Here is a 15350-nt window from a genome sequence, read left to right as displayed (position 1 = left end):
GGGACCTGCTTGTCACGGTCTCCAGCTTCCTCGTGGGGTGGAAAAGCACAGGGTCTTAAGTTGGGTTGCCAGCTTCAGTGTGGGAAAATAAAGAAACACCCCCCCCCCCCCGCACTCCCAGGTTATTCTTGCATCATAAACTCATACGCTTCCATAATCAACCAATCCCAGACACACCCAGCGCATTTTCCTCATACCCATCCAATCACGTGCACACACTGCCCATGGAGCGCCTTTTCAAACAGACAGATTTACCCAGAGCTGCTAACTGCCTGTGCTGCCTGTGCTGCCTGTGCTGCTTTGCTTGCTTCTGCACAGAACTGCGCTCACCCTACACAACCCCAGTGGCACCTGTTGTTTGGATCCCCTTTCAGGCACAAGGGGTTCTGGTATTGCTCCTCTGTAGTAGGCACAAGGTAATGTGCTCCCTGTTCGATAGGGCAGCGCACTGCTGGTGAGTGCACTGCAGTACCGCAGGCAGATCCATTCAAAAAAACTAGAAATAAACAAACACATCCATTAAAATACGCGAGCTGTACCGACTGAAAGAACATTTAGAACATTTTTGCCTGACATAAACTGACAAACACACACACAGGAGTAATCCTTCTGCCATGATTTTTTTCTCTGTGCTACAGAGTTTTATTTTACCAGACTAGCACCACTGCAATTGGCAAAAAAAAGTTAATTTACAGCCCTGTTCAGATCTCCATAATCTTATGTTAAGCTGTTCATAAAACGGAGTGCTATTTAACAAAACTGGCATTCTGTAGTCCTGTTTTCCCAGGTCCACCACAGCACACCAACTACATTACATTATAGGCATTTAGCAGACGCTCTTATCCAGAGCGACTTACACAACAACTTTCTACACAGCATTTACACTGCATCCATTTATACAGCTGGATATGTACTGAAACAGTGCAGGTTAAGTACCTTGCTCAAGGGTACAACGGCCTACCCGGGAATTGAACCCGTGACCTTTATGTTACAAGACCAGCTCCTTATCCATTATACTACACCGCCGCCCCAAACACTGTTTCACACCACCACACTTTCCCCTCCTCTAACTAGTTTCCTGGGGGGAAACCCAGAAGTTGATAAATATGTTAGCTTGTTGCTACATTGGTAAACTTTTGACTGTTTTTTTTACAGAAACTGGTCCAATCAAACACCATCCCTGAGCTTCCAAGCAGCCAGGGACCATTTTTTTCAGGGTTTTGTTTGAGATTAATTTATAATTTATCAATATTTTTTTGGCCCAATTTGGAATGGCCAGCTCCAAACCCGAGCCCCGTCCTGCAACACCGAAGTCGCGCCGCTGCGTCTTTAAAACCCCGAAAACGAGCAGCTGAGTCAGCGCCCCGACGCGCGCCGGGGCGGGCAGCTTTCAGGCTCCCGATTGGCCGGGCGGATCGTGAATCAGCCAATGCGGCGGGGACGCCCTGCGGACTGACGCTACGGCCAGTTATTGACGGCTGCGATCGCGCGCTGAGCGCTGAGCGCTATTGAACGGGCCGCCGCAGTTAGCATTAGCGCCGGCCGTGTTCATCGAAACGCGCGTGACGCCGCAACACGCACACACAGCGTACACGCAGTCCTGCGCGTCTCCCCACGACTCTCCGCAGGGCATCTGCATTATTTTAGTTCATGTTTGTAGAGCAAATGAGCTGAAAATGAGCAAATGTGAGCAAAATGACTTTCTGTGGAAAAAGGACACATTTCCCATTCCAGAAGCGCTACTCAGTGGCAAATGGAACCGTTTTATAGGTGAAGTAAATATATATGTTAATCACGGAGGAAAAAACTTTCCTGCAGGAACCGATTAGACACAGTGAGCTTATTCCACACACAGCGAGACAGTCTCACCAAACTAGGCCGACGTTCTAGCCATCCGAAAATGCAAAGCATTCCTGGAGAAACTACGTTAGGCTCAGTTTTAAAATATTTTAAAATATTTAAAATCCCCCACAGGTGCAGAAGGCCACCTTTCACTAGTTCTTGTCCACTCAGCAGATTCAGCTGAGAAGCAATTATGGATCGAGAGAGAGAGAGAGAGAGAGAGAGAAAGCGAGAAAGAGGAAGTGAAATGAGTGAGAGAGAGAGACAGAGAGAAAGAGAAAAAGAGACAGGAAGACAGAGAGTGAGAGAGAGATAGAGAGAAAAATAGAGTGAGAGGAAGAAAGTGAGAGTGAGAGACAGAGATAGTGAGTGAGAGTGAGTGAGAGAGAGAGTGAGAGAGAGAGAGACAGACAGAGAGAGACAGAGAGAAAGAGAAAAAGAGACAGGAAGACAGAGAGTGAGAGAGAGAGAGAGAGTGAGAGACAGAGAGAGACAGACAGAGAGAGACAGATAGACACATACTCTCCTGCATCTCGAGGGCGCACTGCTCTCGCTGAGCGCTTTGTGAGGTGTGACACGGCGATCTGCACCGCTGCTCTGGCACACAGACAGGTGCCCGACGGCACAATCGGAGATGACTGGCGCAATGCAACACAGCTCCTGCCAGCTGCCACATCATCCTCCTGGCGTACGTGAGACTGGCACAGCTCTCTCTCTACACCTAAGCGAGAGGACCAGGTAGTGCCACAGACTCAGCATGTGGACTCACCAGATACTCAGATCAGTATCCTTAACACTGCAAGTTCTCCCTCTCTGGCATTACACGTGAAATGTGTGTGTGTGTGTGTGTGTGTGTGTGTGTGCGCGTGTGTGCATGTGTGCATGTGTGATGTGTCGCGACAAAGGACACCACCAGGGCAATGAATGCTCTGTCCTTAGGAACACCTCAACATCATTATCCATGAACTGTAATATTGAGCCAGAAAGCCCTGTTATCATCCCAAATCTGGGGCTGTTAGGAAGCAGAGAGGTCAGAAGACCCATTTAGCTGGCATACATGAGATCGCACAGACAGGCAGCGGTACCTGGACACAGCAGTCATATAGCATGGACACAGGTAGAGAGGCCTCATTCACTCACACACTCATACTCTCTCACACTCTCACACTCTCACACACTCATACTCTCACACACACACACTCATACTCATACTCTCACACACTCATACTCTCACACAGACACACATACACACACACACTCACACTCACACTCACACTCACACTCACACTCACACTCACACTCACACTCACACTCACACTCACACTCACACTCACACACACACACTCGCACAGACACACTCGCACACTCACACACTCACACACTCGCGCACGCTCACACACTCACACACATACACTCACACACTCGCACACTCACACACTCGCACACTCGCGCACTCACGCACTCGCGCACTTGCGCACTCGCACACTTCCAGGCAAGGCTCGGGCAGTCGGGCAGCAGCTTACTCGTGGTGTTGTAGCGCACTCCGTAGAAGAACTCGGGACAGGGCCGGGTCACCAGCTCTCCCGCGCGACTCCGGGGCCAGCAGGTCCCGATCCCATCGATGGACATGTTGCAGAACACACCTGCGGAACACAGGTGACCCTCGTTACCCCGCAGTCCGGACCGGAGGGACCTTTAAAGCACCCGCTCCCTCCTTTTACACCTCACTCATTCGGTCACGCTTCGCAAAAAGGCCACATGAACTACCATTTAATAATGCAGGTGTTAACGTGAATTAATGATGTGCAAATACATTAAGTATGAAATTTACTTTCCATTTCACTAGTAGTTAGCAAATACATTAACTAATGCATTAGTTGCATGATTATTTATACACTAGCAAAAGACAGAATAAACTTATAAATAGATAACCATTACAAACACGTTAACTGTTTTTTCGTTCCAAATTGAACTGGCATTAACTAATGTAGCTGCTAACATGAATTAGCGATTTGTACAAATACATGAAAAAAGCTATAGAGATTAAGTTTTCAGTAGTTAGTAGTTATCAACTGCATTAGTTAATGCCAATTCATGTCACCTTATTGTAAAGTGTTACCATTCATTTTAATAATAATAACTGTAAATAATATCCATTAGGCAATTAAGCACAGTAGTTTAACTAGGCCTATAACTCAAAGGTTGCAGGTTTGATTCCCAGCTGGGGCACTGCAGTTGTGCCCTTGAACAAGGTACCTATTCCTAAATTGCTTCAGTGAATATCCTGTCCATACAAATGGATTGCGAGCAAAAACATAAAAGAAAGAAAAAAACCGTATGCAATATCGATTCCTCAGGATAAGAGCATCTGTATGTAAATGATGTATTGACGTGGGTCATAGCACACACATGCCATCAACTAAAATGCCTTCGACTGACATTTACACCGGCCAAAGTAAACACCGCCTATATTACCCGTTCTGCAGTAGGAACAGCATGCATGCTGTTGTATGTCTGGTAATGCACATTATTTGAGTATACAGGCTATGCTCTAATACAGAAAGCAGAGTTCTCTCATTAAGGGGGACAGGCTGAGAGATCTGAGGAGCCGCTGACCTTCTGCATGCACGGCTGCCGGCGTTTTGGGAGCAGGAGACAAACGGTGTCTGTGATGTTTTTCACTCAACAAACGCAGCCGGGGAGGTCTGAGCCATTCTAATCGCAAAAAGCCAAAATTCTAATCAGATGCCGCAAAAAATGAATAAAACATTTGCGACACATCAAAACCTAGGCAAATGCCTTTTCCCTTTTCAAATTCAAATCCACGGAGCATGTGGTTTTACTCGAGAGGAGGAGAAAAAAACTTGAGAACACGGAGAATACTTTCTAAAAAAATTCAAATAAATAAATAGAACTTACACGAAGCCCAAAATGAACAGCAGCTTCTGACAGGCTGAATTAACCCAAAAGCTCCTTTCCCTCTTCAGCCATTTTGACTAATGCCAAAAAAAGTGCAGTGCATTGCATAAAAAATATTATTTATAGAAAATAAGCAGGGGAAAAAATCAAGGGCATGTAAGGGTCATTAAAAAGGGAATTCATTTAATAACTCAGGTTATTAAAGAAGCATACAAAACTATTTCAGAAGAAAATTACCAAATCAAGCTCTATCCGAAAAGGCGCAAAGGAAATGAGTCACTAAATGAGGTGTAAATATTGGTAAATTTACAGAGCTGAGGGGAGGGTGGGGGGGGGGGGGGGGGGTGTGGTTCACAGAAGCGTATCTATGGAAGACAACAGATAGTAAAAACCGGAGAGCGTGCGCTTCTAATTTAGAAAATGAAATTGGTAGTCTCGCTTTTACATTTCTCAGGTAACTGTGCGCACTGCTCCCCTCGCGTGATTGGCTGAAGTGCAGTCATCGAGGAGCGAGGATAGCTTAAGAGAACGTTTTTAAACAGGAACCAGGGCTGAAATGTCCCGAGCCGTCCGCCGGGATGAATGCGCGGCCGTTCGTGGGCCACGGCCGTCCCCGGGCCACAGCAATTTAAGCTTTTATTTTTATTTTTCGGAGGGCATTTGGGGCCAGAGCAATATCGTTGTTGCGGGGGCCACCAGGACCCTAGCGCCCCAGCAAAATGAAAGTTCAGTTACAGAACGTTGCGAGGGGTGAGGGGGGGGGGGGGGGGGGGGGGGCGTTGGTTGGAATCAGTTCAACCGTGAAAACTTTATTTGTCATTCCATTTTTCCCCTTTGTGGTTTTTTTTGCATTTTTGAATCAAAAAACTTTATTGAGAATTATGTTTTTTTTTTTTAAGGTTACATTTAGGAAATTAGGTCATTTCGCGTACCTGCAATTGCGCTTCGGGCAGTGCATCGCTGCCACAGTGCCTCAGCAGCTCGTTATAACCAGACACTCTTCTCCTTTTCTAGTTTCCCGTCATAATGGTAGAAAGCTTCTCGTTATGAGAAAAGTTTCCGCTCACAATGAGAAAAGTTCCTCCTGATAATGAGATACGGAGAGAAAAATGCCTTTTTCCCCTGACAGCACTAAGCGAGACTTAACCGTAACTAAGCTTTTTTTTCTTCTTCAGCGGAGAGCAAACTCCATGAACTTTCAGGGATGTGAGAATAATAAGACAAAAAATAAATAAATAAACGTGTCCAAATTAACACACACCACACAGCATCGGACAAGTAGCCTGGATAATGAAGGAATAATCTGTCAACATTTACCCTGAACAGAATCCTCTTCAAACTAGAAAAAAACATTTTAAGTTATGAAGACCTGTGAAGAGGTTTTATTCTCAGAAACACTTATACACAATAGCAGCATTATGTTTCCCAGATATGATTAGCTCTACATGGAGCATGAAAAAACCGAGACGGATATTTTGTTGGCTTTTGTCTCGTTCCTGCTGTGCAGATATCTTATCCGTTTGGAGGGGTACTGTGCATTTATGAAGCCTCATTATTTGAGCAAATCCTAAAAAGGACAAAAATCTATCAAGAATCTTGATCATATGTTTTTTTAATATGCTATTTTTTTTTTGTTGACTTTGTGCTAATTACGAAGACTTTTTTGGAAAAAGCTTTCGGTTAAATCCTCCTGACAACATGTTATGTTTTTAATCATTTTTAAATATACAAGATCAAAAAATAAATAACAAATAAGAATAATACCTTCAATCCATGAGCGTAAATTTTAATAAAATCCCAGCTGGGGTTTGTTGCAGGACTTCCAGTGTTATAAAATTACTGCGTTACACTCATCAAGGCAACGTAAGAAATACCCGTAAGGTACTTTTCCCCAAGTCCTACACGGAGCCCACAGGCAGAAGCAAAGCTTCAGAGGAAGGGCACCTGCTTGCAGGAAGGTCTCCATCTCTGGCCTCTTCTTCTGGGAGATTGTTGTTTTTTTTTTTTTTTTTTTTTTAAAGGATTATGGGCAGTTAATTGCTCTTAGCCCTGAAGCAACAAAAAGCTTCACCAGGCTCAGTGGAGCGATCAATTCCGAATCGATTCACGCACCTCTAAATCCGCTGAGCTTCATAAAGAGACAGCTAACAGGTATCGGGAGCATTTAAAGATTTTTATTTATTTATTTATTTAATTCGCTGGTGTGCCTCTTTAGCTGATGTCGCACTTACCGGTGACGTTGCTGGGGGTCGAGGTCAGGTTCCATGCTACCAACGAACGTACTGGAAAACGAAAAGAAAAACGTCAGCAAACAGTGTTGCTCCACATTTTCTAAATCTCTCACTCATGCACTTTTCTAAAGCTCCCAAGTGGGAAAAGATTAATAACAACAGCCCTATTTTACACAACATCACTTCCACCACCTCGCTAGAGGACCGAGTTTGTATTTGTAAGGCCAAGCAAACAACGTGAATAAAACAACACAGGGGAAAAGGGGGTACAATGAAAGCAGTGAAATCAAAAGAGAAACGCACACAGGATTCAGCTCCCTGATGTACTGAGCATGTTATTTTCCAGTAAACTACAGACCCTCTTTGAGATACATCCGAGGAACTTTTTTTTTTTTTCTCCCCAAGATGTTTTGATGTACACCTAAATTATTCAAGAGCCAAAACCCCCCACCCCGCCCACCCCGAACACATACCCCTGAGGAGGCAGAATTACCAAGGAACACAGGCAGAATATGATGTTTGCGCACGGGGGGGGGGGGGGGGGGATGGGGGGGAGGGCTGGGGGTGGCATCGCAGACCGGTGGGGCAGGCTGGGGTGCATCAGCCAATGTGGACTGGGGGGTTTGGCCATTGTGAGAAATTTGGATCATGGATGGGGGGGGGGGGATTTTCACTGGTATACAGACCCCCCCACTCTCCCACCCCCCCCCCCCCCCTTAAACTCTGCCCCGTCACAGAGTCTGGGTCTCTGTGTGCCAGGCCGCACTGTGCCAGCGTTCGAGCCCCTCGGTGTGAGATTGTTCTAGGAGCTCAGCACAAACAAATTGAATTTCACGGTGCCGTACTCAGATGCTGGGACGTGGGAGAGCACTCCTCAATGCGGAAACAAAAAACCAAATTACTGTGGCAAATTGGGAGACGCCGCTTTTAGCAAATTCAATATTTAAAAAAAAAAAATGCCTTCCACAAACAAATGCGACGGGCTTCCTAAGCCGTTTGATCTAGAAAGAAGGCTCAGCCCTACACCTCAGTCAGATTCTGCTTCAGAGCACCACTGAAGACCGTCACGATCAATTGGTCCGACTGAAGACCGCCATGTTTGATTGGTCCGACTGAAGACCGCCATGTTCGATTGGTCCGACTGAAGACCGCCACGTTCGATTGGTCCGACTGAAGACCGCCATGTTCGATTGGTCTGACTGAAGACCGCCATGTTCGATTGGTCCGGAGCACGTAGCGTTGAGATGCTGGTATGCAGCCACATTTAGCCTTTAAGATGCTACCGCACCCCTAACTGGCTCTTTTGAGAAGACACAGATTACAGGGACTGGGCAGAGCCTGTGTTCTTCCCATTTTAGAGGGGGTGGGGGGTGGGGGGCGTGGGGGGCACTGACTCAGTGGTTTCTCGGCATCCAACACGTATTGAAAAATCGACATTTTAACGATGGCGTTGGTGTGATCTGCCGCCTCTTAAGATCAGGAGGACAGAAAACTCTGGTGAAAGAGCACCATGGTGATGCCGCTCGCTCGTCCCACAGGGCACTCTGAAGGGGGAACGAGGAAGAGAGGCTGAAGCTGGCATCTCCCCTTCGTTTCAGACTGACGCTGCCAGACACTTCGCTCCTCTAGCAGACTCTGCCAGCGGCGACCGTTAACGCGTGATAAAGAGAGGGAAGGGCAGGCCGCAAGCAGGCCAGCCTCCTGCCAAAAGGGTCCTCAAGCTGTGAGCCGCAAGGACATTAAAAAACACCAGCTTTGTATATAAATATCAGCGCTTACTGCTGATATTTACACAGGTCAAATCAAGCACCGTACACATTACACGCACTGCCTTAGCTACGGTGTGCAAGCGGTCGTATTTGCATACAGTACATTAAAAAGCATTTTAATTAGAGTGCCGTGAAAAGGCAGTTCTGCAAAGAACAGTGGCCTAACATTCCTGCACGGTGACGTGAAAGACTGATATCAAATTATAGGAAGTGTTTGCAGCTAAAGGTGGTGCAACCTGTTATTAGGTTCAAGGGGGCACTTACTTTTACCACAATGGCCAATATGGGTGTCTGATAAATTAAATACTAATGTGTTTTGTGTTTATTCAGTTCCCCTGTCTAACTACATTTTTCTCTCCAGATCAGAAACCATTCAGAGTGACAAATATGCAATAGAAGAACTCAGAAAGAGAGCAAATATTTTTTTGCAGCACTGTGCACATATATTTTAATATTGAGATGGTTCAGAGGAAACCCATTCAGCCATTCAGTCACTGGCTCATTAGGTTTAAGACGCTTGGTTCCCCAGCTCTAGTGTCAGAGAGCCACAGCATCTGTTACTGTTTTTGTTTTCATCTTAATAGCAGCAGGAAATTTAAACCCAAGACCTCAGATGAGGTGAGTCAATTGTGTATTCAGCTGTTTTATATTGATTGAGTAAAAGCTCAGTGACAACATACACCAATAGTGACAACATACACCAATAGTGACAACATACCCCACTAGGGACCACACATACCAGTACTGACAACACACACCAGTAATGACAGCATACACCAGTACTGACAACATATACCAGTACTGACAACACATGCCAGCAGACTCCCCTACTAAAGGTTGCGTGGGCCACAATCACAAAATTTACATTATAGCCCACTTACATAATAGGGACAATAGTTGAAACTCTGCATACACCTTAGATGACAGTTTGTTACAAACGGAGCGTGTGATTTCTGTTTCTAAAGACACTAAGGCTTGGAGCTTAGCATGGAGGTTTCACAAAATAATTAATCAGCCAAAGGAAATAATTAGGGCGACCATTTTAGAAAAAAAAAACAGGTTTTGGGAGCGTTTGCCTTTATATTTGTCATGCCCATTAGATCTCTAACACACGTGATGTTGGAATTAGACCGATTTACGCACTATAAAAAGAGGTGCTGATGACAGCTTGGCCCTTGTGCTTCTCTATTTTGTAGTGTTAATGGGTACATATTTGGAGAGAGGCAGAGCCGTGCTCGACAAACGCACTGCTCCGCTTGGCCGAGTGTGGATTAGAAAACCTTCTGTGCTCAATGATTGAGTGCACAGCACAGCCCCCCTGAGAGAAAAAACAAAACAAGCCGGGAGAGTAACATCGAAAACCAACGAGGCCCTTAACATACCGTAAAGGAAGCCAAGGTGCTGCAATAAAAGACAAGATAAGATGCACTTCATTGAACCCAGCGGGGTCATTTTGTTCTCGCTATTTGACCCATCCCAGCTACGTAGGAGCAGTGGGCAGCCACAGCACGGTGCTCCTGGGGACCAACTCCAGCGCTGAGGCCGGTGCCCTGGGCAGGGGCAACGGCAGGAATGTACCGAACCGGACATGCATGTCTTTCATTACATTACATTACAGGCATTTAGCAGACGCTCTTATCCAGAGCGACTTACACAACTTTTTACACAGCATTTTTACATTGTAAAGCAGCGCCAGCTTTTGCTCTCAAACCATTTTGACTTGTTCATCAGCAGCGCACTGCGCAGGTCTTCAGAAGTGTCCAGAGTGACATTCCCAGTGACGTGACGTGATGTGAAAAGCCTTCACTCTTTAAACGCTAATATCGCTGCCGGTTCCCGCCGTGGACCGCGGAGGCGGAGCTACGGACCGCAGAGGCGGAGCTACGGACCGCAGAGGCGGGGCTACGGACCGCAGAGGCGGGGCTACGGACCGCAGAGGCGGAGCTACGAACCGGAGCGCTGTCCGTCCGCCTGTCTTCAGCCACCGCAAAAAGTTCAAAGGGACCGAGAAGATGAGGACGGAGTCTTCGTCAGCGGACCTTCCGACGGCAGATTTGACTCGACTGACTCACGAGAGAGAACAATGACTGTGGGGGGTTTTTGGGGGATTTATATTTGGGCTGGAAGCGAGAGAGTTCCTCACAGGTGAACACAGGTCACGGGATAAAGCTTGAAGGAAAAACGGTGCCGTATCTATTTTTAAAGTAGTTTTTTCTTTCTTTTTTCCCCTCCTTATTATTGTAGAATGAATGAAACTGCACAGCCTGTATTATTTTCCCGTCTAACAGACTTAGAAGTACAGTGTCTCTTCATTATCTTTATTGACTTTATCGGCCAATCTGTCGGGACGCCAAATATAACGCAGTGTGGGAAACGCTGACCGCCTTTGATTTTTATCGTCCGAAATGTCCTTCAGAAGCGCCCCCGGGCTTCATCTGACTCCCACACACAGTTTCAAACAGAAACTGTGTGTGGGAGATCCCCCCCGTCTACTCCAGATCCCCCCCGTTAAAAACCCTCCGTCTACTGTTGACACCAATTCACATTCAGACGAAAAAAGTGCCCCTAAATTTGGGGATTATCGATTGGTTGACTGATAAGATTTTTTTAGTTTGGGAAAAAGAATAACATAAATCATTGGATACCCAAGTTCTGCACCCAGAGGATGGCACATAAAAGCATTAGAAAAAACGTATTTTCCAACGTCAGGCCCGAGACAAAAAAAAAACGATAAACGATCCACGTCAAACGATCCCCACCACCAACAATAAAACAGTCAAACGTTATCATTTTCATCATCTGAAAATCCAACAACCAAGCAACCAACCAGGACTTCCTCCAGGCAAACCCGGCCCACGCACAGCCAGCCGAAATTGAAAGCATATTTGGCAGAGGTGGACACTCGTCCACCAAGGAAATGAAATGTGGGCCTGAGGGAGAGAACAGGGCTGTGGAAACACGTCGCGGCGTTAGCTCATATAGTACATACAGCAGCTGCCTCCAGTGGCTGCTTATTCACTTTGTGTGGTTAAACGCTAATAATAATAATAATAATAATAAACGCTATTTACTTCTGGGAAATCCTGGCCTTACTCCGCTTATACTTTGATATCAAGTCAACCCAGCAAGCATATCGACATCGAATAGACGTTTAATCGTGGAGGTCATGGAGGTCGATACGAGGTCGATTAGTATGGCAGAAACAAAGGTTTTTTTGGGGGTTTTTTTTTGTTGACGTCAGTAATTCTATGAGTACGACCGATCTGTTACCGGTAGAAAAGTGGTTGCAATACGGCCTTATGTCAATTGGTCTTGTGGCAAGTGGACAAAATCGTTTGGGGAAACATTTTAATCTGCATTCTGGGAGCACTGTAGCAAGCCATTAAAAAGGAAAGGTTTAATGAGCACTTAACTACATTAACAGCACATTAACAGCAGGCTCTGAAAAAAGTTACACCCAATCAGGTATGCGTAAATTATTCCTCTTAGCTATGTAATCATATTTAAATACAATATCATTTCTGACAGATAATAAGATATTTATATGTACAGGGTGAAAGACATACTAAAACTACCATCATCCGTTTCCTTAGAAACATCCCTCTTGCTGAGTATTGTGCTTTTTGGCTAATATGGTCATTTTTAAAGCTAATGTCAAGGCTTTTTACAGTGAACATTATGGCATGGCTAAATTCATTTAAACTAACGTTTGAGATAAACTGGATACAGATCTGCAGAGGTCACCTTGAACTGATATTTATGTATAGTCAGCCTATTCACATTTTGCAACAGGAAACACAGAACACATAATCAATACACATGGTGAACATAATTAGAAAAAAACAAAAAACAAAGTGCACCGCTTAAGAGTTTGTAAAAAAAAAAAAAAAAAAAAAAAAAACGAAAATAAATAAATTAATAAAGTAAAAGCGCTGACAGCTGTAAGTCTACAGTGTTCACTGTACAGAGGGTAACACAAGAGAAATGTTTCTAAGGAAACACTATAACACACACAAGCACATACACGCACACGCGCAGGCACACACACACACACGCGCACGCACACGCACACGCACAACATTTTATGCCGCCCGCGCACATAAAATTAATCATCACCGAGGCAGTCATTACTTTTCAGGACCCGCTCTTGACACAAGCTCCTTAAATTACCGGCGGTCCTTCTGACAAACAAAACAGATCATTTAACTCGACATACATGTCATGTCCCTTTTCAAAATCTGAAAATGACGGGTTTCCATCCGCCATTTCTACAGTTCTGAGATACTGAGCTTCAACGTCCTTATCAGTTAACTGGCTTTTATCACTTCGAACTTGCCCATAAACTGGAATTACACCAAGGTTTTTTTTTTAAACGTATTTTTTTAACATTTTGCTTAACAGCACACACATGGAAAGGACGATAAATATAGCATTCATTTGTACTTTCAGCAGCAGCGTCACTGAGAAGCCTGTAATTCTCACGTCCCCGCTTGGCCTCCTGTTCAGTTGTAATGACCCTGTTCCCCACAGCTGCAGCGGAGGGTCTTCCGCTAGTTTGCCCAAAAGCAGCCTCAAACGCACACGCTGCGACAAACGAAAAAGGGAACCGTTCATTCTTTCTTCGGTGAGCTGCTTATCGTCAACTGTACAACGCGAGGAATCATTCTGCTGCATTTTTAGTCAGTAAAAACCGAATTGTTAAATTAAATTTGTAACAATGCCATCGCAAGAGGAGCCACAGGAGACAGGAATACTGCAATAGTATTTGTGAAAGCAGAGCCACTTGTTGTGTGCTACAACAACAACAACAACAACAAAAAATTAGTCAGACATTTCATATCTTCAGAACTCGAGACTCACTTTTTGGCCCCAATTCTGATTCACATTTCACTGTTTGCCCAAAATTTACCTCTCGTTTTGATTAATGGCAGCCACTTTCCAACACGCAGCACTTCGATAACATCATGTTCTCCAGGTGCATTTATTTTGCCTTTATAATGAGCCCCAATAGCATTCGCCTTTGCGTTTAGACAACGGGAATGGGCTACTCAGATTCTGAAAAGCCACCTATCTTTGGCCCCTATTTAGAGAGCTCTTCTCGGTAATACATGCAATTATCATTCTACTAATAATCCAGAGAAGAGGGGTCACTCAAGAGACAGGTTTCGGGAAATAACAAAGGAGAGACGAACAGACAGAACCTGGGCAAAAAATTAATGGGCATTACAGGAAATATCAAGCAACGTCCCCGTCACTTAGTACTCTGCGGTACGGAGTCTTCATTTTCGGTTTTCCTTTGGTGACCTTGAAACATAAAATGGATTTTTATGACTGGAAGGTTGTTAACTGAATGGCTGTAAAAAGCTTTTTTCCATCACAGTCACCCTATTTAATAATTTTAGGCTACCTAAAATACCCCTCTCAGAGCAAGAATGGACCGTCTCGAGCACCGTTCAAAATTGGCATGCATTTATAGATGTAGTGTGTCCAGCTGCATCTATATTCACGCGATGTACGCACTGCATCGGAATCTATATTTATGGATGTCCATTGTGCATGCTCATCCACATGTACCGAAGCGGCATATCTATCTACATGCAATATAACCCCTGAGATATGCACATCAGTATCACAGAATGCAACCACGCGACTGAACAGGACATGAAATGGGGAAGTACAGTAGCACGTGCAGTTACATCCGATAAAAACCGGTCATCGCTGACGAAAAATCGTGAGCATTAAAATAAAAAACTAATTTAAAAAACTGAACACACACACTTCCCCACTGATTAATTAAACCTCGAAATACTATCCAAATTTGATTACTGTTAAAGAATACAGTGCGGGGGAAAGAGCAGTTGATTGCACAGTAAAGCTCCCCTCCCTCGGTCTCTTGGGTTGGAATTGGGTGCCGACCTTGACGTGAAAACAAAAACTAAGAGATCCTGTGGCTCCCCAGGACCAGGGCTGGGGAACCCTGCTCCAATAGTCTATACTCCATGCAACAGTGCCTAAAGTGTATTAGCAATACAGCTCACAAGCTCAATAACCCGGCTAAAGTCTGATACGATCAGATATGATCAGCCTGCGTTTAGTCTGTTAAACAATAAAATGAGATGCACGTCTGGCCTGAGAGACTGCGCAAAACACAGCTAAAAAATTAACTGTGCTCAAAACCCCGCTGAAAATTCCAGCTAAGACGAGCTGGGATTCCAAACTGGCGTGTAAACTGTGTTGTCGACACTTCACTTCCAGCGGGTCATAGCTGGTCTGTGGCAGGACAAAGCTGCTAGAGTAAACTGGTGGTCAAACTGGTGGACTAGCTGACTATCTAGCCTGGTCGGCTAGTGGCCAGCCAAAACTGTCAAACTGTCAAAAACACAGCTTAAACCATCTTGATCAGTTTAGGCTGGTTTAATCTGGAGTTTTCCGGTGTACTTGAAGTGATTTTCCAAACACTCCAGTAACTATGACGACACTACAAGCGAACAATGCTAGGTGGCTAGCCCCATTGCTGAAACTCCGCAGCCTAAATGCCCTCAAACACGCACAGACGCCATTCGCCAAACCCGACGCAGGGCCGGACGCC

At 45.1% G+C, this 15350-nt stretch overlaps 1 protein-coding gene across 1 annotated transcript in view; it reads right to left on the bottom strand.

The window, feature by feature from the left end:
* crhr1 (corticotropin releasing hormone receptor 1) overlaps positions 1–15350 on the bottom strand; it is a 101938-nt gene that overhangs the window by 53686 nt on the left and 32902 nt on the right. Inside the window, exons 3-4 of the mRNA XM_035398323.1 lie at positions 6993–7043; positions 3366–3485 (exon numbers count right to left, since the gene is read on the bottom strand). Of these exons, the coding sequence (XP_035254214.1) occupies positions 3366–3485; positions 6993–7043 (171 nt within the window). The remainder of the gene's footprint in view (positions 1–3365; positions 3486–6992; positions 7044–15350) is intronic.

The sequence above is a fragment of the Anguilla anguilla genome, chromosome 17, assembly GCF_013347855.1.
Source record: "Anguilla anguilla isolate fAngAng1 chromosome 17, fAngAng1.pri, whole genome shotgun sequence".
NCBI lineage: Eukaryota > Metazoa > Chordata > Actinopteri > Anguilliformes > Anguillidae > Anguilla > Anguilla anguilla.
This window is presented reverse-complemented; position numbering and strand designations above follow the sequence as displayed.